At 40.6% G+C, this 25,202-nt stretch overlaps 1 protein-coding gene across 3 annotated transcripts in view; it reads right to left on the bottom strand.

Annotated features, from left to right (window-relative positions):
* The window catches only part of LOC121504231 (nuclear factor 1 B-type-like), a 74,670-nt gene extending 56,887 nt beyond the window's left edge, over positions 1-17,783 (bottom strand). For 2 of the 3 annotated variants that reach the window (XM_041778918.1, XM_041778920.1), the window contains exons 1-2: positions 15,966-16,443; positions 12,923-13,454 (exon numbers count right to left, since the gene is read on the bottom strand). In XM_041778918.1, the coding sequence (XP_041634852.1) occupies positions 12,923-13,454; positions 15,966-15,992 (559 nt within the window). In that variant the 5' untranslated portion in view covers positions 15,993-16,443. Of the gene's footprint in view, positions 1-12,922; positions 13,455-15,965; positions 16,444-17,467 lie in introns of those variants that run through there. The other variant, XM_041778919.1, reaches the window with a different exon arrangement.
* Positions 17,784-25,202: the final 7,419 nt, after the last annotated feature.

Here is a 25,202-nt window from a genome sequence, read left to right as displayed (position 1 = left end):
GGCAGGTGACGGCTCCGTCTTTTCAGCCCCCCCCACAACCCCACCAGCATGGGATGGAGTCGCCCGGCAGCACCTCCACAATACACAGGCTTCTTCAGCTCCCCCCTTTTTAAGGATCCCCCCAAGTATTGAGACATATATAGAGGGAAGAAGGAGGCAGATGGGGGGAGTCTGGGGTCCACCAGCGACACTGGTCTTTTCTTCAGGAGATCAGCGCGACTGGCCTAGCAGGCAGTATCAGTCAATGGGGCATTCTTCTCTCCTCTGTCTCTGGGTGAGAATATGTTGATCGTTGATAACATTGCTTTGATTGCCATAATGGGGAAACCACTTTTTGTTTCAAGCGTTTGCCTCTAAACAGAGTGGGCTTTGTCAGCCTGGGATGACGTCCGTGGCATACAAGATGCCGATTAAAAAAAGGTTTAACGGTAAAACAAAAACAATTTTGTTCTCGGCTACGGGGGCAAATTGATAATGGGTTAAAATAAAGTCTCTGTCTAGAGGCTCCTGGGTGACAAGAAACACTGCAAAGAAGCCCCTGCATTCACTTCAAAGTTACAATACTGAAAACTAACTTAAAACCGATCTGATTCAATTTTAACCTTTCTTTTTTCAGTCAGGTTCTTTTAGCATGTAAAGAAGTGAACTAACAGCCCTCACTGACAGTTGTTCTTTTCTTTGCTTAACATACGGTACATTTAGTCCTTATCACTATGGGATGTGGTGTACGTGATAGGGTGCATGTGATATGCAACGCCTCTGCCTGGTGTCCTGCCTTGTACCCTTGTCAGGTCCTATATATAAATGTACATCAGGCTCCCATTCTGCTCTTTCCATCATGTCATCCTATGGCGAAGACTGACAGAGATACATACAGTAGAGTACTCTACAGCAATGGTTCCCAACCTCTTTTTCCTGAGGCGCCCCTTACTCATATCTAAGAAAAGCCAAGCAACCCAATGACCCACTTGGAAAAATTAAACATCAATTTTAATTGTTTTCATTGACAAAATCCCAACATAACAGGTCTACATACTTGTCAAAAGACCCATGTATAAAAAATATCCATTATAAGGATGGTGTATAAGGGCAATTCTAAAAAAAGAAAAAGAGGATCTGTTAATCTTTAAGAAAAAACTCAAAATTCTCAAGTTTAAGAAGTTAATTACAAAAAAATTCACTTTTTTACTTTAAAGCTGTAAATGTACATGAACCAAAACATAGAATATTGAGACTAGAGAGATGAAAATCCAAAGACTTTTTCAGATTGATTTCTTGTAAATCTTCCACTTTACATTGTTGTGAATTTACAATTTCAAAAACATTATTATTGACACTATTGAGTATATGAGTTTATGACTCTATAATAAAAAATGTTTTGTTCTTTCTCAAAAGTTTTGACTTTTGCACAAAAAAGAATGGATCCTCTCAATTTGTCATCTTTCAGATTGGCCCTAATGCGTTATGTTTCTAATCATGGTTTTAAAATATATATGTACATCTAATTCTGGTAACATCAAAGCAGACAGCCCCCGGGGTACCTGGACCCCAGGTTGGGAACCACTGCTCTAGGGCACAGACTAAAAAATGGATCATGGCTTCATTTTTTCCAACATCAACACAGAAATATTCCTTATAAAAATATGAAGACAAGAAAGATATTTAAAAAGCTGGAAACTGCTTTTCTTTAACAGTTTTTCTTATTAAAAATTATTTAGATATGAAGAGATAACTAAAATAACATTGATGATTAAATGATTGATTTATCAACTAAACGCATAAGCACTGCAGTACAGAACAGTACATGATCCCTGCAGATTCCTTAAGCTCCGTCACCAAACACCCCGCGTGGGGATTAAGCTATGAAACCGTTTCATGCCTAAATGCAATGTGAGCGAGTGTGTCTGATAGTTCCAGACAATTATTGAGGCAATTATTCTATAGATGTTGATTCATATAGAAACACACTAAAGAAACATCTCTTCATATTTCTTTACTTTGAATTTACCTGGCCTTTTCTCACAGCTGACAGTTATGAAGAATCTTCCTTTTCCCCCAAATCAAGACTCCCCTTTCATCCCTATTTTTATCCTCTGCATGTTTCACTGTCCTCCTCTGCTGTGTAATGCTGGTCAAGTATCGTGTGGTTTTCTCCACACCCACCAGAAGGCTTGCACGCGGTTAATTATTCTTGGAAGTTGGATGAAAAAAAAGTAAGTTCTTTCTTTTTTTTTTCATTAGCTCAGCAGCGGTTTCCCATTCATAACAGTTGGCAAAGGTTTTGTGCTGCCTGCCAGAGATCACACCCCAACCATTTTCATTTTCCTTCATCCATTTGTTTCATTCATGTCATAGATTTGGCAGGGCCGGCACCGCTTTCCTGATGGCCGTCGACCCTTCAACACCCTTCTTTTGAGTCTCAAACTCCTGTTTGTGGCTTTGTTGTGCATCGAATGAGGAAACAACAATTCATGCTGGTTTTCATCCAAGTGACTTTGTCTCAAAAGCTGCATTAGCTCAGTTTTGAAATTTAAAATGGAGCTGAAAATACTTTAGTAAGGCTGTGTGAAGCTCTGCTGATGTTCTCTTGGATGCAGTGAAAGACTTTATGTATTGAAACTTTTCCTGGCAAAGTGAATGAATATTATTGGATTGGTGTATGTGAGTAGCAGTGTTGGAATAAATCCAAAAATGAAAGAAAAAACAACTCTAAGTAAAGAGTGTGTGGGCTTACATCCCCCAGAGTTTTGACTATACTATGTAAGATTGCAGAGGTAGTGAATGCACCCTGTAAAGCACTCTCCCGCCACACTTTAAGTGCATTACACAGTGCATTCAGCTATCTGAGACCAAGAGAAACAGCAGTTTATCATCGTACAACTACTGGAACTATGCCCACTGACAGGAGAGCTATATCACACATACACACTCACGTTCAATCGCACTGCTCCCACCCACCAGCTCAGCCACCACTTTTCTAAATCTATTGCCTGCAGCTGCTTGCATATGTTTTAATGCATGCATACAAGCTGAATACACGTGAGTTCATGAGTATGTGTGAGTTCAAACATGCAAATATACTATACTTAAAGCCTTCAGTTGCAGTCTGTTCTTTCAGGGCTGCAACTCAATCCCAGAGAACTCCAAAGTGTCAAATAAAACCAAAGCTCTTTAGTGTCTGCAACAAGGATTCCCAGCATGGAAACAAACAAGATGGCTACCGCGGCCCCGACCCAAGCAGGCCTAACGGTGTCCACGGTCTCCCATCTGAATGAAGTTACAGGCTGGCTAACAGGACTGCAGAGAAGAAGAGTCTCCTGGGGCAGTTGGCTCAGCAAGCGGGACCAGAGGATGGCTGCACCGTGGATTAGGGCCCCACAGTGGTCCATTGTTAATTGGGCGCCATGTGTGAAAGCTACAGAGAGATTAGTTTGTACAGCTGCTGCCATTTGTCATAACTGCCCTTAACAAGACACACATGGCAACGCAAGTTACAGCCAGAGGTTTTATAGAAAAAGGGGAGAAAAAATGTCTGCAGGGCAACTAATAGTTTGTGAAACAGAAATACATGAGCAGATGAAGATGTTCTGAGGAACACCAAACAGACTCAGCTGGGATCCCATATGAGATGATGTGTTTGAGTGTTACTCATTTTAGCCATCTGTAGGTCAGCTAGGGTCAAATTTTAACTGCTCTAAAAGCTATGAAACACCAGACTACATGCTGCAAACAAACCTGTGTAAACAATGAAGGAACATAAAGTATTAAATCACAGATCTCTAATTAGAAGGCCTGTATTGTATTAGACAGGCAACAGGGGGTCTTTACAGAGATTTAGGGAATGCTAAAGCCTGATGCCATCTTGTGCGTCAGATTTCCTTGGTAGTGTAGGCACGAGGTTCAAAAGAGGGATGATGGAGCAGAGTTATTTTTTGGTAAGAATCCGCAGTGTAATTGTGGGTTGTTGGTCGGCGCACATGTTGGAGGCCTAATTACAATCTTGACATGGTAAATCCGGAACAAGCCTTTTAAGAGCCCTCACTTTCAATTTTTGCCTGACAGATGCACGGGCGCTGCTGTTACTGAGAAGTTGCGGCTTGTTGCATCTAAATGCAGTCTTTGGAGTTGAAATGCAGGTGAGCAATAATTTGATTTGCACAGTAAATGACTTTGTGGTGTTCAGCATGCATGTGTGTTTGGATGTAAGAGTTTCAACATGACTCCTCATGTGCATTTTTGTGTTTGCATATAAAATCTGGGGCTTTGTGAACGTCAAGAGAGCAGGCCAATTTGAGAAAAATGCTATCTATTTGGAGGCAGAACATATGGAACTTAAGGAACATATTGGTACCAGGCTGAGTACTATTCTAGTAAAATTACAGGGCTTTTTTTTAACAACTTCCGTGCTGTAGGCTCCATGCAGCATTGGACTGGCTCATATTGAGCACAATACATGTTGCAGTCACCAAGGAATAATAATAAAATACCATTAAACTGATATCTGCACATCTGATTTACATCTCACTAGCTTTGCATTAATTCTGGTTTGTATATGTGTTTATCCTCGGCTTAAAACAACAGTCTGCATATTCATGAAGGAATCTTGGAAAGAAACAAACAGATGTGCATTGTCCCTCTTATTTACTATATCAAGCTGTTTCCACACATGCACTCCTGAAAATTTCAAGAAAATTTCAGGAGCTCTGCCTGGGGCTGGCCAGAAAGATTTGTGATGAAAATTTTTAACTGTTTGTGTTCACACGTGCAGGCCTGCCCTCAGAAACGGCTGGGCCCCTGAAGATCCCAGTGAATGGGCCCAGTTTCAATTTATTGCTGATATAATGTGAGTTGGATCAGTGGCATTAGTGCTAGCATCATGGCTAACAATTACTTTATTTTGGAGATGAAAAGTGTCAAGCTGTTATTGACTTCTGATGTGTGAGTTATCTGTTTGTGCCATTTTTAAAACCTGATCACTGTTTCGGCCCATTTCTCAAATTTTTCCCCACAAATAACCAATTTTTGCCACCTGTTGGCAATTTTCCCTCTTTTAATCTTTTGTGCTACTTTTCAACCCTTTGTCACTTTAGCAACACATTTCTTGCCACTTTTAATCAATTTTTGTCACTTTTCACCCAATGTAACCTACTGTTGCCACTCTTCACCAATTTGCCACTTTTTAACTGCTTTTCACCATTTTCCTGCCCATTGTTGACCCTTTTCCCTTTCCTAACTCATTTTTACCTCTTTTTGCTCCTCCGTAACCACTTTTCACCACTTTTTTTCCTGCCAATTTTGCCACAGTTAGCCCATCTTGCCTTGTAACCTGCTGACTTTTGCCTTTCCTAATCCATTTTTGACTTTAGTCACTCTGTAACCCTTTACACCACTTCTTTTCTGCCTATTTTAGCCACTTTTCACCTTTTTTGCCTCCTTTTAGTTGTTTCAGTTCATTCAGTTCGCTTTATTCTCTGATATTCTGATATTTGTGCATATCATGACTTATGTACTTTCCAAGTAGTTTAGTCAATTTGCTCATTCACATTGTAACCATTACCACAAAAGTTTTTTAAAAAAGGGGTTCCATTTTAAAAAGGGCTATATTATACTACTGCATAAATTAATAAACTTGTGCTTTTGTTTCTTGGATCAGTTTTACAATAAAATAAAATCTGGTTATGACAGATTAACTTAATAATGGACCATGATTTTGCTGACCTCCATGGGCCCCCCATTTGGCTGGGCCCCAAAAAGCTCTTCCCTTTATTCCCCCTTATGGACGGCTTTGCATACATGTAGCTCACACAGAAATATTCTGGTCATTTTTATGATTTTTGTGCATGTGTGAACAAGGCTTCAGTTTTGGTGTGATGTATTTAGGCACTGTTAAAAGGGATCAAACTTCCACGATAAGGAAAGTATCTCCTTAAATTTCATCCTTAAATTTGTTTGGATTGATACACTAGGCTTTTAAGTTATACTATCAAGCAAGGTGTCCATTTTCCTCTCTTTCTATTACTCCCTCTATAAGCCTATCTTTAATCATGCAGCCATGAGGCAGCATGTTTATGTCACTCCTAAAAAATGTAAATGACTTATTTTCCTACTCTCCAGGCATTTTTAATGGTTCTATAACTTTTCTCACTGTATGGGTCCATAAAAATAAACAACCATATAGGGGGTTGTATTGTTTACTACCAATCGAGAGCTGGCTTCTAAATTTGGGAGCTTTTTGAGAAGTGAACCTGACATATGTGAGGGAGGAGTTGAAGCTCTTTGGCTTTGCCTTGACAACTCAATGGGGCGCTGATGAATCCGTCCCAAGCAGGCCATTCCCGAGCCCCAGACACCATATCCCCTCTTTGACCTGCTGCACTGACATTAAAAAGAAATCCTCTGGGGATCCTCTCCCCATCCCAAACATGCCCACCCAAAAGAACATTTTGCACAGTGCTGTGATGGCGGGGTCCTTATTTTTTCCTGTCCTGCTCAGGTCTTGTCGAGCCGTCACAGTGATGGGCCGTACTGTACAGCCAGACAAAGGAAGAGACAACCATCACTCTGGGTCGCTGATCGGCCCTGTCTGGACTGAAAAGACTTTGATGGGGTGAGGCAGGGAGGAGGGGGAGGCTGTACAGAGAAGTTAGTGTCTCCTGGGCAACCACTCTGATTGTCTGTCCCTGCCTAAAGTTCCCCATCGCACCCCACCTACTACCCTTCCTGTTTTTTTTTCTTCCCTTCATTGGTTGTTCAAAAGACTCCTTCCTGGGTAAAGGGGACTGGTTTTTGCATAAGTCTGGTACTTGAGGGTTCTTTTCTATTGATTGACTTGAAAAACGCAAGGCCAAAATGCCACCTGAATACTCCCTGACTGTTCCTGTCCCTCTGCTGGCATGACCCAGCAGATGGGAAAGGTTCTGTAGCAGTTGCACCAATACAAAGTAAGAGCTGGGTAGACTTTAGATGGTGAATCTCAGCGAGGATCTGCTTTGTAAGGCAGGACAGTGAGGTACAGTGTAGTGCCTGGGACAGGGGTGAATGTACCCATTTGTCTTCATTTGGTGGGACCGACAGACAGAATGGGGGTGGGGAATCTATCTGGGAGGAGTGGGAGGTGCCGGTCCTCCAGTCAAGTGGCCTCGGGGGGATTTGAAATGCATTTGGGGTCCTCCCTGAAAGCCTGGGAAAGTGTGAGGAAGCTGAGATCTTAACCATAGACTAATGGCACAAACTGCAGTCGTTAACCAAGTAAAGCCACAATCACACAACTGAGCTGAAAAGCCACAAAAACACTTAAATGGCCCAAAAATGCCAAAGAAAGGCTTCCTTTCTGAAGGATGCAACAACTGTGACTCAAACAAATTAAACACACTGTAAAAAGGAAAAGAGGGAGTTGTAAATTTTAAGAAAGAAGGCATCCACATTTCTCAGTGGTCTCTGCTCCGAGTTGCCTCGTTTCTATGGAGATTTATGTACACATGGCACACAAAAGAGGGCTAAGGAGGTAACATGGTCTGTTTAAGCCTTGAGGTATTTGCTCGAGCAAAACCCTGCTGCTAATAACACAAGCTTCATACTGAGCCAGGCAACCTGGCTGCACTGCACACCGGTTGTGCATGAGAAAGACCAAGAGGGGAAAAGAAGGCAGAGGCAAGTCAGATGGAGATCTCCAACAAGCAAAGATCCTGGATAGGGAGAGATAAAATTAAGGGAGAGAGAACGTAAGAAGTAAGAAGGGGTACAAGAAAAAAAAAAAAGAAAAGCAAGAAACCAAAGAAAGCAAGAAGCCTGAAAGAACACTGCAAAACATAAATAGCTCCGGGGTTAAGAGAAAAAGGATCGGGAAGACATTTAGTGGGAAGCGGAAATCAATAAGGCAAGCGGTGAAGCTGGGAGGGAGTTCTAAGTGGATTAGATTGAGAGAATGTGTTCGATAGGTTATGGCTCTGAGAGAGAGGTAGCCAGACACCGCAGGCTCTATTGCATACTAATAAGGAAGCCAGAATGGAAGCTAAGCACAGGGTTGTGTGGTTCAATCTGAAGAGTTTTTCTATATGGCTTTGGAGTCAACGGTTAGGGTTTTTCCCAGGATTTGTATTTTACGATCTTACTGATTTTGGTCGCTGTTAAAATTCATGTCCAAAAATAAAATCCTGCTCTACTTCCAAAAGAAACCTTTCCAGGGTCCAAATCATTTCTGCAGGAAAAGGAGCTTGTACATGTGAATGTGTATCTGATTAAACCAAAAAAGGAAGACAAGCAGAGATGTCCTGAACGCTGTCTGCTTGCAACTACTTTTGTTTCACACTTCTGGCATCAACCCCAGCCACCCCTTCTCTGGCCAAGTGCCTGGGCCTGGGACAGCTGTCATGGTTGGAGTCTCGGGCTTGAGGCAAAGCCAGGGCGAGCGAGGAAAAGAAAAGAAACTGGGAGAGGGAGAAGGGGTGAGAGAGTCATTTGGCCAGGCAGTGTGCCGCAGGGGTGATTCCTGATGGCAGAGGAGGATAAGGGGATGACGAGGAGGGAGGGATGGATGTTGTGCTTAGTCACAGACCTCCACTGTGACCCAGAAGGTCAGGCCTCCGCACTGGCCGCCTGACCAAAGCCTTGGAGGCAGCCAGGCGTAAAACAAGATGCAAACAGCTACTGAACGCAGCATGGCGAGCAGGCAGTGGATGGTCTTGAAGACAGGGACCAGAGATGGAGGGATTTGAAAGGGGGAGTGAGTGGTACCTACTCCCCCTCACTTAGACCAGTGAACCAAGGGACCACCAGCCAGACCAGAAGTAGTAGTGGGGGAGTGGAGACAAGCAGTTGCCAAAAGACCACCAGTGATCCCACAACCGCCGCAGTTTGACCCCTATTGAAGAGGTCAACGAGGGGGGCTTACGATCAGCTCTACCGCCTCCTCGCCTGACCAAAAACCCCCCCAGGCAAAAAGTCTTCCTCCTCCACGTGCCTCAGGCCGTGCAAATGACATGTTTTCACTGATCTGTTTTGCTCAATTAAACTTCAGAAGACACCCTGCCACATCCCTTAGTAAGGGTCAGGACCCCGGGGCAGAGGTTAAGTCAGGGGCTCGTAAAACAAGGTCTCCATTAACATGGCAGTGTGCATTCAAAGCTAATCCATCCATTTGAACAAGCTATCATGACAGTGTGGAAAATAGTTGGGAGGGAAGTCAAGGTAATGATGTTTTATGGTTGCGTCAACTTCCAGCACCAGAATAATGACAAAGCGGCTTGACCTTGGCATCTTTAGTTTCCCAATTGGATGGCCTCAGAAATTCTTTTCTGTCATTGGTTAAGAGGAAAGCATCTTGTAGTAACTTCTCATTTCTGCACCAATCCAGCTAAGGCTGTTGGAATAGCAGATATCAAACATTTAAAAATAATAAAAATCAGATACTTGTTTAAAGAACCTGCCACCAAATTAAAGTACTGGACTCCCTAGAATGAAAAATTTCCTATTTTTAACACCAAAAATTGAAAGCAAACTCCAGCACATTTGCAGAAATTTGTAGGCATGCTCTCTTAAGACTGAAGATCAGAGGTTTTATTAAATCACAAGTACTTTTTTGATTCTGTGGATCAATGAAACTACATATTGTTTTATTTTAAAACTGGCTACCTTACTCGAAATAAATTATTTCAGTTGGAAAAGTTTCAAAAATGTACAAAAGAATTCCACAAAATTTCCAAAGAGTCATCAGATATTTTCCCAGAATTCAACGTATAACATAATCAAATACATCTTAAATTTTCTTTCTAACCCTCTACTAAATGTGGATTTATGTACAAGACACATTTAAGGCATAAGAAGCGCCAAGACCTTTCATCAAACACAATAGTAATGAGCAGCTTAACAAAACCAAATAGAAACGAGGCCTAAAGTACTCCAACATGTCCTAACAGGACTATTTTCTGCATGCCTTGTTACAACTATTCCATCAAGCTGTCAAACTGGATATGCAAAATATGGATTCAGTAGGGGAGAGGCAATGGATTGAAGAAACAAAAATAAAGATGCACTTCTTGTTTAGTCAGATAACGATAAAACAGGGCATTGGAGTAAAACAACAGCGGGTGTGTGTGTGAGAAGCCGGGGCCTTGTATTGAGCACGGCCTGCCAGTTGGCACAATGGATGCCACAACCCCCACTCCCAGCCCCCAGCCTACTTCCCAGCGGGCATTCATCTGGGCATGCACATGGGTGCTACAGCCCTGCCTGGCTAAACGCGTCTGTGCCCCAGAACAAGGGGGCTGAGTGCCCTCTCTAAATTCACCCCGCACACTTGCTGCCAACCCACCGACCTTTCTCAGGCAGGAACGCACCACAATCGTCAACAAATACTCTCTGAACTGATTGATTTTTGCCACAGAAAATACCAAACCAAAAAAATGGCATCATCATGTTTTATGTCATCCGGTTACACAGTGCAGCAGATCGAGCCCCTGCCAGGTAACAGGACAAGGAGAACATGTTTGTATCAGTTCGATCCTTTTTTTTAAGCAGTTTGCACAAAATCAGATTCAGTGTCAGAGGGAGGTGTTGGCTAGTTTCTTTGTGTTTGATTGTATGTTTGTTTGTTTCGTGCAGTTGCAGCAGAACAAAGGCAGCGGCTTCCATTCTGCCACTGTCAAAAAACTTTCCAACGTGCCCACTGCATTGCGGATGCCAACCAACGAATCAAAGGCATGCTGCAAGCAGACAAAGAGGGTTTGATGCCAACCTCCAAACCTCTAACAACCATTACTGGTGATTTGCCTGCCTCCCTGGCACCGAGCAAAACAAAATGGCGGCGCACCACACGCTACCACAATATGGCTGCATTGTCTGGAAGCGGGCACTGCTTGGTAACTTGAAGAAGACAAGAAGACGCTTAAGCCTGGAAAAAAAGGGGGAAAAAGCATGGTCGTCTCTGTGATCCTGGTAAAAGAATGCCATTTTGGAGCTGCCAAAGTTTCAACTCGCTGAAATTTGAGGACAACGGTGAATAATCGCTCAGATCCACGCTGCGATTTGAACTGAAATCTTCCAACAAAAGAAAAAATAATTAAAACAATTATTGTTCTTGCAAAAAAAGCTCTTGTACCACACATTCTCCTTACATAAAAGCTGGTACAATGACATCTAATCTTCATATAAAAACTCAAACTTTAACACCATGATAAAAGCAGTATTTAAGACCCGTTCTTGAGTTGGTGCTGAACAGTTAAAAATAAAGCAGATGCAAACTAGAGAAGCGGTGGCATCCTACAAAAGACACAAAAGAGGGTCTGATGCCAACCCCGGTGCCAGTGGCAACCATTATTGTCTGTGTGCTGTGCCTTCTGCTTTCCCTGGCACTTATCAAACACAAAATGGCGCTCAAGGTTTGATGATAATGAGCTAGCTATAGCACCAGTTCTCCCTCTCTAGCAAAGTATTGGTGGTTAATTTCACTGTTGCTGCAATAATTTAATACTGCGGAGTTTAAACAGGGGATAGTATGGAGGGGAGTCCTGTGGGTTCAACAGAGAGAGGGGGGAGGATCAAACTGAGAGAGATGTAGATGGATTTCACTTTTACAGCTATCACTGCCTTATTTTGTTCAAAACAAAAAAATGTAACTCAGGAGTTTTTACATGCATAATTCTACTGCAAATAATGAATAATAAAATCATATATATCTATAAAAGAAGATGAAGCAGCAATGATTAGTACATTTTCATCAGTTTGAGTAATAGTTTCTGCAGACATGTGCATCTATTTCAATCCTCAATTACAGTTTTCCTTGATTTTAAAATAATATTTCTGTTTTCAAAATGGGTAAAAAAATTGAATTTGTTTCTGTCAATTTACAGTAAAGAAAACTGATTACAAATTACTAAGCTGATATTTTACAAAGAGCTTCCAGTGATACGTTTTGGTTTTATTTGTTCACCCTCAACATGATTACAACATTCTCAAATAATGCCAGTGTTTAAAGATGTACCACATTATTTAGTTGTATTCTGACCTAAATAATAAATAAAACTGGTTAATAACTTTTAAAAATGTGCCTGTTAAAATCTACTTAAAATATTTGTCACAACCGACACCGCAATGATCACACAACTGCATTAACAAAGGAAACCAGCTTTTTGGGGAAGGAAAAAGAGAAAAACGGTTCTTTTACAGCATAAAAAGAATCAAAAATCTCCCATGATTTATAACAGAGACAATATCTCACAAGCAGCAGTAATAAAAATATTTATGGTGTCTAAAAATTATAACCAACTTAAGAAGTTACATTTCTTTCCCCACTTCCTTAAGTTTAACTTTTTAACGGTGGATATATTTTTAAAAAATGTCACAGTTCAAAAATGGTATTCTTTTATTTAATCTGCAAGATACCATGTAAATTAAGAATATAATTTATTCTTATTTAATGAAGGACAGGAGTTTAAAAATATGCTGTTAATAAATATCATAACTGTGAAATAAGGGCTTTACAGGACTCATGCGTCACTACAAAGGGTAAGAAATTTGCTCCTATATATTTTAAATGTTACTAGTCTGTTACTTTCCACAAAATCCCTCCTAAATATCCAGAGAAATAAGAGATGCACAATGAGTGCTATTGTACAAGTCTGAGGTGTTGAATGTGTACAAGAAAGAACATGCCCCTTTCAAATTTGAGAGCGTGAATAACATCTGAACATTGCTGGACTGAAGCAGAGCAAAATGTTGTATTTTTTATGTTGGGTCCTCATTTTCCTTTCTTTTTCGTTGAACCCAAACTGAATTTTCTTATGTTTCTCTGGCGAATGTAGTGGTGATTTCAGTCTGCCAAAAAATTACACATGTGATCCTTGACTTTGCCAAGCCATCATTCACTCACATGGGTTAGCTCACACACACAGTGAAAGAAAAACACTCAGTATGAGCTAGAACCTACCTTGGTCCTGGACATAGTATGCTAGAAACAAGTCCAGCTCCTTGACTGATACTGTAATGTGGTGAGGCTGGACACAAAGTGCTGGGTTGGCGCAATGTGGAGATTTGACGAGGCGTTCGCCGTCTGTACTTTCCAGAGGGATGCCTTTGAAGAGGATGACCATCACCAGGTCCAGACGCCAGACTTTGTCAGCCTGCCGCAAACAGTCGATCCGGCGGATCTTGCCCTTCTGGTCCGGGTTGGAGAGCACGCAGCACGGATGCTTCTTCCCCGTCACGCTGAGGACAAAGTCCTCCCGGTACTCCTGCCGAATGTCCTTACGCAGCTTGGCCAGCAGCCTGGATGCCCATTTCTGCTTCACCTCAGGTTTCTCGCTCAGAAGCTCGTCCTTCACCGCGCGCTCCTCGTCCTTGGACATCCGCTTCTCGTGCTTCTTGAAGTACTTGCGTTTTCTGGCCTGGAGATTGAACCATGTGTAGGCGATGGCACGGACGTGAGGAAGAAGTGCCTCAATGAAGGGATGAAATTCATCCTGGAGCGTCCGAGGGGCACAGAAGAGAGGAAAAGAGAGAAAAGGACAGGATTGAGAATTGAAGCATAAGCCATGTCATCACACAGTAGAAGAAATATGGGTTTAGTCAGCTACTAATCTGAGGCAGAAGGGAATTCAGACCACAAATAAACAATTCCACAGAATCAGACACACAACATCCAATTGGAAGTTTCAACAGTTGAAATTCAAGAAGTTTCGCCCCACATTGCCACTGGTTTTACCATCCATGCTGTATCTGGGCATACTGCAGGTATGACAAGGACATTCCACTGTTTATATCAACTTCCAGCACTACAATAACATTAAGCTCAGAGACTGAAAGCACTCGCGTCTCTGCTCTCTGCTCTGAGCGGGATTCCTGTGCTGCTGCTGCTACAGGGAGCATGTGTCCCTCACAGTTACATTTCTCTTATCAAACTGTCCACATTCCAATGTTAATACATCCCATATTCACAATAGACGGAGGATAAATGGATGAACTTCAGAGCTGGGTCAGAAAAAAGGAGGTCAGGGGGATTTTTGTTTCACAAGCATGCAGAAAATGCTACCAATACAGGCCGTGATGTTCAAAATGTATTAAAAATACAAGCAGAGCAGAATGACTGCTTATTAAACAGAACAACTGAATGAAAGGTATTTGTAAAGGTTGAGTAAGGACTCAATTCAAAGCTCATGCCAAATTATTGTCAAATGTGGAGGTTAACTCGTCCAGCTTCATTCCAAAAACCTAAGGTTAGTCACTGATGTCAAAACCGTGAACAACTTTTTTGAAAATTCCCATCTCTTCTTAAAATGGAAAAAATGTAAGTCAAAGCGCATTTGTGAAAATGATCAGAAATCTGATTAATAATTTCTGGAATATTTTTCTTAGATTTCACTGAAATTTTGTTGCACATTTTAGCAGAACATCATTTTTAAACTTAAAATGTATGGAATATATAATCGAAAAATAAAACTTTTCCTATTCTGAATTTAACAGAATTTCTAATTCCTTACCTAAAAATCTAAATACTAAAATTTCTATGGCAACTCAGCACTTTCAGGGCCTACAGGCAAATATAATAAATCCCTTCACGCTTATTCTCTGTAGGTGAAGGAATGCACAGAGCAGTGTGGATGATTTAAGAGACATCAAGAATTACAGCAGCAGCGAGTGACTAATGGAAACATTAACTTGTCTTTTGTTTTAAGTCTTAAAAATGTCACATTTAATAAGTATGAGCAGCCCCCCCTTTTTGAGCGGGCTTCTGAGGAGTTAAACCACATATTGTGCTTTTCGTAGGCAGCGGGGCAGGCGGGCTGTAGGAAACCACAGAAATCCACTCCCCTATCTATGCCTGCCGCTGAGAAGCCACATCTCTGGTCTGTGCTTTCAGGCCAATAAAGCTCAGCTCTAGAAGAAAACTTATGTCAAAATAAAATCATTCATTATACAGCATGAACTAACTTTTTATTCTCTACAGCCTGCAGATTTTAAACCAGTTATATTTATGAATATTAAAGCTATCTGTATTCTTTTTAAGAGGGAGAAAATATTAATTTAGAGCTCATCTAAACATCACAAATGAAGCCAATTAAACTGACAGTGTAAGCAGTAAATGTTAGTATCTTTGCTCAGCAGCGACTGTCTCCAAAATCTGTTCACCTCAGGTTTCCTGTTTGAAAAAAAAAAACACTTTAAATATTCTGTTAATTTTTGCAGGTAGGCTAAAGCCAAAAGCTGTAAAGATAAATGACTTGGCCAGGGCCTATGCTGTGCACTTCAGCTGGGGCCATAAAAGCACAATCCTCTTAAGTACAAACTAAACCACATCTCAGTCAATCACTTACTTATGCCAAGTAAAATATAAACAGTAAAACTGAGTCAGCCAAAACAGTCAGCCACTCTGTCCAACCACTGAATCAACCTTATCATGCGTTTGATCTTTTTACAGTGAAAGTGGCTTTATCTTCTTCCAACTTTTAACCACAAGGTATAGGGGTTTTGCTTTATATAAAAAACACACACGTGGAAAAAATACAAACACACATCAAGCAAGGCTGGGAAGTGTGTTTGAGGTTGCAGGAGGACGCATTAACTTAATAAAAGCTAGGAGAAAATGCGCATACCTGCACCGACCATGACAGTCTTGATGTGCTATCTTAAAAATCGTCTTTACGCATAACTTTACGCACGAAAAGAACGCTTAAAAAAAGGGCACTTGTGCGACTTTTTAGTACCTGCAAGCGCAAAAATAAACCATCTTTATGCTTTTTCGTATAAATATAAGATCTTTAAATATACACCAGTGCATCTTATTTTTCTGGAAAGCTCTGAGGTTATTTTATCTTCATAATTGTCATGACAGCATTTTCAAAGTAAAGCTGCAACTGCACAATCCTGGTGCACGCACACAACTTCCAAGTCCCCATGCAATATTGTAGCAATTTAATGCAAAATATGCAAATCAAAGCATTTAAATGAAAATGTAAAAAAAAAGACACAAATACCTGAGTAAGACAAATCGGAGAATACATGACGAAACGGCTACAAAGAGAGTGAGTGTACTTGGACCGATTCCTCTGATCACTTTATCGCGCCATTCCTGGACCGATGTGCACCATGCAAGACCGTGGAGCAGCAATCCGCGTAAAACAGCGAGAGATTATCCAAGAACATCCATGAATTTCTGCGATCCAGGGATTGTCGTCTCCGCAGAGAAAGGTAATAATAAGCAGATTTTGTTTTCTAAGTTGACATGCACGTCTAGCAGATTGTACTCGTGGAGCCGGTGCGAACGGGGCTGCTGCTGCTGCTGCGTGCTCCTCTACAACATGGGCTCTCTGCGCGTCTCGGTGCTGTGATATCTTGTTCATAAAAGCATTGTGGGAAGCTTCAGAGGGCGCCGGGTGTGTGTGATGTTCACCCCTGCTTTCACCAAAGTTGATATGAAATCGACCGGCGCACCTTCGTCCCTGCGCGATTCCAGCAAATGAGACCCAACTTTTTCTTTTTTTTTTTTTTTTTTTCACCCACGTAATTACACAGTCACACTCCTCCTCCTCCTCCACTCACTCACTGCCCCTATCAACAATCCAACACCTTCTTCTCCTCTTCGGCTATCTGAAAGCACAGCATATTATTCATTTTCCCTCTCAATCAGGTATTTTTATTAGCTTTGGGGAACTTTGAACCAAAGCCCGGGGCAAAATCAAACACGGAAAAGGAGAATTTGGCACCCTTTACCCCCGCGAGCTCAGTGTCAGCTGCACGCGCTCTGACAGTTAACATAATTTAACAAACGTTAGACTCGTATTTTCGTGTTTTTAATGACTTTTCAGTCGCACTGTGGCACAAATATGAGCCTTTACACAACTGCAATAATAATCGTCGAAAAACAATGATATAAATATAATATATGGGGTATATTTTAATATGTGTGCTCTTTAAAGTCCCCCAGCTGATTTCAATTAATCAAGTTGATTGCCAACGGTTGAATTAGCCCAAAAGTCGCATAAAACTAGCCTAAAACTTTAGCACTTCGACGTAAGTTTAAGTAGTGAATTTTATCTCTATCTTCTAATTTAATAAAGTGGGCTGAATCACTCCCCTCTACATGAATACATGAAGTAGCCTTTCTTTATTTTACAGGATTATAAGCGTTCATAACTAAGCTAGATGTATACACTAGCATAATAGCACTACTGCAGAAAGCACTAGAAGTTTTCTTTATGCTGCGGTGAGTGAATGTGTGTTTATGTGCCCCACAGAGCTGTCAACAGTCCACATAGAGTTCATTTGCCAAATTTAGGGGAATGGGAAGTTAACATAGGCTGCCGGAGAACCTGTGCCAACTTTCGTACAATTTTGGCCCGACCGTGCCGGTGTTGTGGTCCGTGTTAAGTTAACCCACCTCTCCACATTTCTCGAGAGGACAGCACAGAAGTACAAAAAAAATGCTATCACAGTATCACAACATTTGAAAGGATGAATAATAACCCGCTTCACGTACCATTGCACTGTACTGCATGGATTAATAGGGAATCCTGGAGCCTGGTTGAAATACACAAGCCGGTAGCTTCACATTTCTCAACTTTGTGCTTTGGAGGGTTTTCTCTTGCAGTGCTCGCAACAAAAAAAAAAGTCAACACCGGAAGACAATTCTTTGCAGATAGCGTTGAACAGAAGTTTGGAGCACCTCGCGTTTTTTCTCTTTTTTTTCTTGTCTTCCTTCCTCTTCAAGTCTTACTTTTTTGGATCGGTTTTAGGGTTGTTCAGTGAAGTTGAACGTGATCCAGAAGAGGCTGAGTTTTCGGCACTGGGTTGGTCTCCGCCTTCACTTTCACTGTCTGACTGACTGCCACCCTCCGGCTCGCAGCAGTAACCGTCAAGTCCGGTGCAATTCGAACGAGACAACTTCCGGTGAAACTTTTCTATATAAAACATTATTTCATAGAGACGGCACCAGAATAATTTTACTCAGGTTTGTTAGCTTTTTTTAGGTGTAAAATCATTGCAAAACATCCATTAAAAGGCCCTGCCAGATTAATACGTAACTGATGGAAGACTGACACAAATTTCCTCAAAATTACTTAGAATAAACTGTTATAAAAGGGTGTTTCTGTAGGTAAAGCAAACAACCATGAAAAAGCCATGAAATATTCCCAGAATATTTCTATTAAACGAGTTACTGAACTATAGATTTATAATTTAACTGTTGAATAATAACTGAATTATTAAACTGTTAATGTCAAACCAAATTTCACTGTTCTATTCTCCATCCATCTAATTACACATCTAGGGCCAGGTCATGGAGGCAGCAGGCTACCCATGTTCTGTCCATCCAGACATCTCTCTCCCCAGCAACATTTCCAGCTCCTGGGGGTTACCGAGGTGTTCCTAGGCCAGGGGTCTCCTTCCAGTTGGACGCGCCAGGAGGACTTTTACATGGAGGCAACTTGATTGTTCTGTCCATGGATTACTAATAGTACAAACACTGGGCTGTGGTGGCCTATCGGTTTTGTCTTTGTGCCTCATGTACGGAGACTTGTGTCCTTGAAGCAGACAGCCTGAAACATCATTTCCACTCTCTCCCCCTAAAATGCCCTAAATTCCCATCTCTGTCCACTGTCCCGACTCAAACGAAGCCATAAAAGCCCTCAAAACAAGACAAATAAAGAATTAAATTAATAAATTATTCAGCCAGGTGATTAAATTGAGTAAATTGGTCTGAACACAGCCCATACAAAATGGGTTTGATGCTGTAGGTGATGTTACATCATCCCTCTTTGACACCATAAAACAGTTTTTTAACCTGAAACTTGTCAAAATCAACCTCTTATTTTGATAGCCACATCTCATATTTCCGGTTGCTCGTTCAGCTGCTTTTCTGTAGCATGACAGAGCTTAGTTCTGTAATAGTGTGCATTCCTGCTTCTCATTGGCCAGAAACGCTGGCCCCGGGACTCTCGACCCAGGGCCCCTCACTTCCGCTCCTCTGACGTGCTGTTCGGGGGTTTGACAGAGCCGCTGCAGGACAGCCGGCCTGTAAAGCGATGCGGTCAATGACTGATGATGGAAATTACTAGACTGCTGTAATTACTGTTTTACAACATGCAGTTGTTAGAAATGATCATTTCTATTATCGACATAATTTTTATTTCTCATTAACCTACACATAGTTAAATAAACATGGTATCTTTTTTATATTGAATACCATAAACCCTTTTTAAAATACATTATTTCAAATTCAGGCTACCTTGATAGCATTGAAAGTACTGATACATGTACTTTTAAATATTGTTTAAATTGTAATATAAAAGTATTCTAATGTAATAAGTAGTAAACTGAAAACAATAGCAGGGGTGAATAAAAGGCCAGTGTAGTATGCATCTGAGTTACTTAACAGACTGTTTAAAGTGTTACCTTGATGAATCATTCAATGGATGTACTTCACTGTATGCCAGCATAATTACAGCGTTACACCTTGACAGTGTGATTGAAGGATTTGAATGGGTTGAGTGCCAAAAGGTTTTATTGCTCACTCAGCACTGTTATCATGGCATTAACACAGTATTCAGTGTTGTCTTAAGGGCCTAGTGTGTACTCCACACACACCCATGTGAGCTGTTACGATTCACCTCAGAAAGATAATTAATCTGAGAGCGCTCAGTTGTTGCAGGATTAGTTATAAATTGCTGATCAATGATTGATCCGGGGCCAGGTTCTATCTGATACAACTGAAGCGATGCTGTGGCTCTGTCTGAGCTGAATAGGACGTGTCCTTCCGTCTGTGATGCCTCTGCTTTATGAACCCTTTGGATTAAAATTTCAAGCACACTAGATAAAGTCTCTTCTACTGCCTCATACTTTTCAAAAACTTTAGATTTAATTCGGGGCACTGGTAAACTTCTTTTAATGAAGAGTCCATAAAAAGCTAGATCCTTATCTTTTTACCCTGAGACCAAATTCTGCTCTCTCTATTTATCCAGCACTGTATCATGCCTTTATGGACTAGGATCTACCGCCCCCCTGTGGGCAAAATTGCAACTGCTAGTTGCGTGTTGTGGACCCACTGGAGAATTAAAAATGAGTCCGTGTAAAACACGAGGGTCTGATTTTAAAAGGTGCTATTGGTTGCTCAAAGAGCAGCAAGGGCAGAAGGAGCCCCATGTACAGAGGCTGTTCTCCTTGAAGCAGGAAGCCAGGGATTAAATCAAGCTTGTGGCTTCTTTCCCCACATGTCACTCCCCAGTCTCTTTACCCATTTCCACCAGCCTATCTGAATAAAGGCATAAAAGCACTGACATAAATAATAAAACATTAAAAAAAGATACCAAAATTGAAATAAACATATCCCTTAAGGACAGTTAAAATGCCTAATTATGTCAAGAAATTTGCCCCTTCCTGATTTCTGTTGTTTTGTTGTTGTTGTTTTCATATTTGTCTCAAAAACCTACACATCATGTGATAATCTAAAGCAATTTAAGAGCAGATGAGAAACAAAGTCTTTGACATCTATCTGCCTGGAAAGGGTTACAAAGCCATTTCTAAGGCTTTGAGACTCCAGCCAACCACATTAAGAGCCATTATCCACAAATGGAGAAAACTTGAACTTTCCCCAAATTACTCCAAGAAAGTGTCCAGGAGGTCACAAAAGAACTCAGAACAACATTTAAAGACCTGCAGGCCTCACTTGACTCAGGTAAGGTCAGTGTTTATGATTAAACATTAAGAAAGAGACCAGGCAAAAATGGCATCCATTGGAGAGTTCCAACGCCAAAACACTGCTGATCAAAAAGTCCACAAAGGGCTCATCTGCCAAAAAACACCTTGATGATCCGAAGTCTAGGGGAAATGTTTTATAGACTAAAGGGACTAAAGTAGGGCTGGGCGATACGGTGCTTAACAGATTTATTAGACCACTACCCAAAGTAAGGTTTATGCCACAGCTGCATCATGAAGTGCTTTAATGCAGACTCTTTCATTTTCAGTGAGCTCTCCACGTTTTACCATTTTGAACAGCAATGAGGAATTTCAAACTGAATTCACCTTTTTATACCCAAATTTGAGCCGGCACACTGGGCTTCTCTGAGAAGTCAGAAATTATTCAAGCATAACATTCAACCACTAAAACTATTTTTTCTGTTCAGGAATGATAGTAAATAACTATAATTTGACATATTAATCAAGAAAAATTAATGTGCTTTACAATTTTTTCAGTTTTTTTTGTAAATCAGTAAATTTGAAAATTCATGGATAACAATAATAATTATATTTTAGCATTAAAAATATCATTTGGGTTAAAGAGCTTCTACATACTGGTGTATTAACCATTGCAGAAACATAAAAATTGATTTTGGTAATTACCAATGCTGATAATTTAGGGCAGCTGTGGCATGTCATTGGGTCTGTCATCCAGCAGTCGTTCAGCTTTGAAAAGGAAGAGGTCGAACTCAAGCGGTATTCATGACGCAGAGATAACGGCAGCAGTAACATAACATGTCGCTAAAGGCATGAGCCCAGTGTCGTTAAAAAGCCAGGATTTTAAAAATCTCATGAAGACACTCAGAATATGTGATTTGCCTGGGCGCAAACATTTTGCTGAAAAGTCATACATGTCAGAGAGAAGACAGCCCAGCAGTGGACAAATGTGATTAACTTCCTCACAACTACGGAGTCTTATCTCAGTTAAAAACATAGACAATATGGAGTAAAAATGTTCCTGCCTCCAAACGAGCTTTATTTCCCCATGATCACACAGGACAGTTTCTTGAAAAAGGTCTAAAGACGCTCCTGTGTTATGAACTTGTCTGTGAGCCTGAATGGTGGACTAGACTGCAGGGTATTAGCCATCGGCTGCACGCAGGATTGGTGAGTTCTGTGTAGGTTTGCTTCACCCTTAATGAGGAAAATAATCATTTTATAATCAGCAATAGTAAACATAACATAGAAAACATTTCAGGACTTTCCACACACTATAAAAGACTGAGCATTTAATTATTTATGTATTTTTGATTTACTAGTAAAAGACTGAATTGAGTCCTTTTCAAAATAAAATTGCTAAATTTGACTTAATATTGATTTTTACCCTTTCTGTGTACAATTTTATTAAAACTCAAATAGAACAGTCTATTTTAATCACCAAACTGGTGTCATTTGGGGCTGAATTAACATTATACAGCTGCTTAGAGGACATTTCAAAATATCGCAATATATATCCCGTATCAGGATATAGCAAAAATATATTGGGATATCAATTTTAGGCCATATCGCCCAGCTCTAGACAAAAGTTTTGAAAGGTATGCATCCTGTTGCATCTGTTGTAAATTTCATTAAAGACCATCATACCAGCAGTCAAACACAGTGGTGATAGTGTGATGGTCTGGGGCTGCTTTGCTGCTTCAGGACCTGGACGGCTTGCTGGAATTGATGGAACCATGCATTCTGCTCTCTACCAGAAAGCTCCTGAAGGAGAATGTGTGTCCATCAGTTTCTGACCTAAAGCTCAAGTGCACTTGGGTTATGCAGCAGGACAATGATCCAGAACACACAACCAGAAAACACCAGCATGTCCAGGTAGGTTTGGATGGCTTTTTCCCCCTTTAATAAATGAAATGATCAAAAAGCATTTTGTATTTACTCAGGTTAACTTTCTCTAATGTTAAATATGCTGCTGTCCTGTGCCTCCCTCATCACCTGGTGCAACATCAAAATATGCATCGACTTTTATCCATTGTTTTGTTACATTTCCATTTCTTTATTCAATTTTCTCCCACTGCTTCACACATTGGTACCTTCTGTACAACAAAAAGAGGGGAAATCATTGGTTTAGTTAATATGTCTTTCTTTGTTTGTCACTGCTGCTGATGTCTCTGCTTCTCTTCTATCAGCTTTAGTCACAATACATTTTTTTTGCACAAAAAATTAAAAAAGACGTGTTTAATGTGCAATTTGAAGAAAATAAAATTTAAGATTTCCTTCAGTTCATACTTCTTTTATCAAGGTGCAAAATTCTAAGCAGCATTATCCTTGATAAAACACTGAGAGGAAGCCAGTGCACTCCACCTGTGCTATTTTTAACAGTAGGTGGCAGTATACTAGTGCTTTTACTGTGGAGTCCCTGTTATCTGGTTGTAATCTAGTGTTTATTAGCATACATAAGAGGGCAAAAACTAGGATCAGCTTGATATATATTGCTCCTGAAACCTCTACCAAACATTACAATTTTACTGCTAAATACAAAGGAGAATCATTACATGTGACAACGGGACACAAAACTAAACATGTAGAGCTTCATAAAGCAGAATCTGTGCTACAGCTGTTGTACTGGGATGCATGAGATTGCAGAAGTTATCATAATGCCATGACTGATGTTTATGTCTGTGACATTATGTCACTTTCATATAAATACTATGGTGAAGTGCAAAATACAATTTTGATGATTCTCTGCATTTTATGTTGTATTTACATCTTCCAGTGCAATGATGACCTTGTGTACTGTAGTTGCAAAATGCACACAATCAATCCACCCATGAGGATTAGTTTGTTAAATCAGTTGAGTTACTGTTGGTACTTCACTTTGAAACAAGCTTTACCAATCTCACTTCTTAACAGTTACAACATTTCCTGTGTTTCTGTCATAAAAGCTGCAAGGGACTTTTCATGACAACACAGCAGGCCAGCTACTGAATCATATAATTAGTTTCGATTTAATGCTCTTGAAGTCCCTGCATTCAGTCATAAAGACACACATAGCCTCTTTTTTTTTTTAATGAATTTTTAAGTTTAAGAATGGGGGGCCTTCAGCCCTGGTACGGTGGAGTTGTTTTCTTTTTCCTCTTGTTATAACTTCAGAAAAGCTTCCCTTGGTGCAGATCCACTGCAAAAAAGTTGGGCTGCCCGGCTCTGCTGGATATATTTTTTTAATATTGTAGTATTTTCAATAAAAAACACACTCCAAGAGGTTTCGTAACAAAACATGACATCACTTTTTTTCTTTGTATGTATGTTTTTGACTTACTGAGGGAGAAAAGCTGTTAAAATGTGGCCAGCTTACTTCACTCTATGGGCACACAGTGAAATAATACAGTGAGGGAAAAGTGAGGGAGGGAACGTGGAGAGAATTTTTACAGGCTTGGGTAGGGTCAGGAAGGAATTGTCTAAAAGACAGTCTGTCTGCAGACCATACATCTCTGACAGCCACTTTCACAGACCATTCATCTGAGACTCCGTCTCTTTCAGGATGAAGTCCCATAATTAGCCGTTACAAATTCAGCTTTATTCATAAACAAAGTCTGGCATTTACCTTCATGAAATGAACTTTACAGACTTAACAACATTTCATAAATAGAATTAAATGAACATCAGAGGCCTAATCTGGGATTAAATTACATAGAGACACGTTTAAAAAGTAGTTACATGAATGGTGGCTTCATTAGTTCTAGCTGCCTCAGCTTTAGCTAGTGCTAACATTGCTACACTAGCTACGTAATTACCGTTACTACACGAGCCAAGCTAAGCTAAGCTGAAGCTAAAACTCTTGCAAATGTAACTAAAGCTAACGTGGCAGCAAAGAAGCATAGCCTCACTTGAGTAGCTGCTATTTGACCTTAGCTCTAGCTATGTTAGCTAATTAGCTTTGTTATCTAAATTAGACTCAGCGTGTAGCTGCGTCTTCCATGCTGCTTTCATGGTAGATGAGCATTTTTCCTGTCAGCAGACTGTTTACTCTGCTTCAGCAAACATTTCAAAATCGGGTTCTGCAGGTCAAGTTTTTGACTTTTGGTATCCTAACTACTACCTTGACCCTTATCCTAGTGAAAGTTTTATCCAACTTTATTTCGAAAGTTTTAGCAAGTATTCCCATTCTGAAAGAGATGGCGTCTTCGATGAACAGGTCTGTGAGAGTGGCCGTCAGAGGCAGCCAGACCCCCTGTATTTTGGGCTCCATGCTCTAATCAAGTTTAAAATTACATGATACATAGAAATAATGCAAAAATAGTACTAACAAAGCATTAACAACATTAAAGCAGAGGTGTGCAAGCTTTTCTACTGTGGACAACAAACAGACAAAGGTAAGGATGAGTTTGCCACTTTGATACACCTCACCTGTAGATTATTACTGTAAAAGATCTACGCCAATGTGGGTTAAGATATGCTTGATAATATAATAAGCTTAAAGAAAATAAAAACCCATCTACATCACAGCTGAACAGTAAAGCTGACAAGAGTGTGGGGTTAGCTGG

This window comes from Cheilinus undulatus, linkage group 22 (genome assembly GCF_018320785.1).
Source record: "Cheilinus undulatus linkage group 22, ASM1832078v1, whole genome shotgun sequence".
NCBI lineage: Eukaryota > Metazoa > Chordata > Actinopteri > Labriformes > Labridae > Cheilinus > Cheilinus undulatus.
The sequence above is the reverse complement of the archived record's forward strand: the minus strand, read 5'-3'. Positions and strand labels throughout refer to the sequence as shown.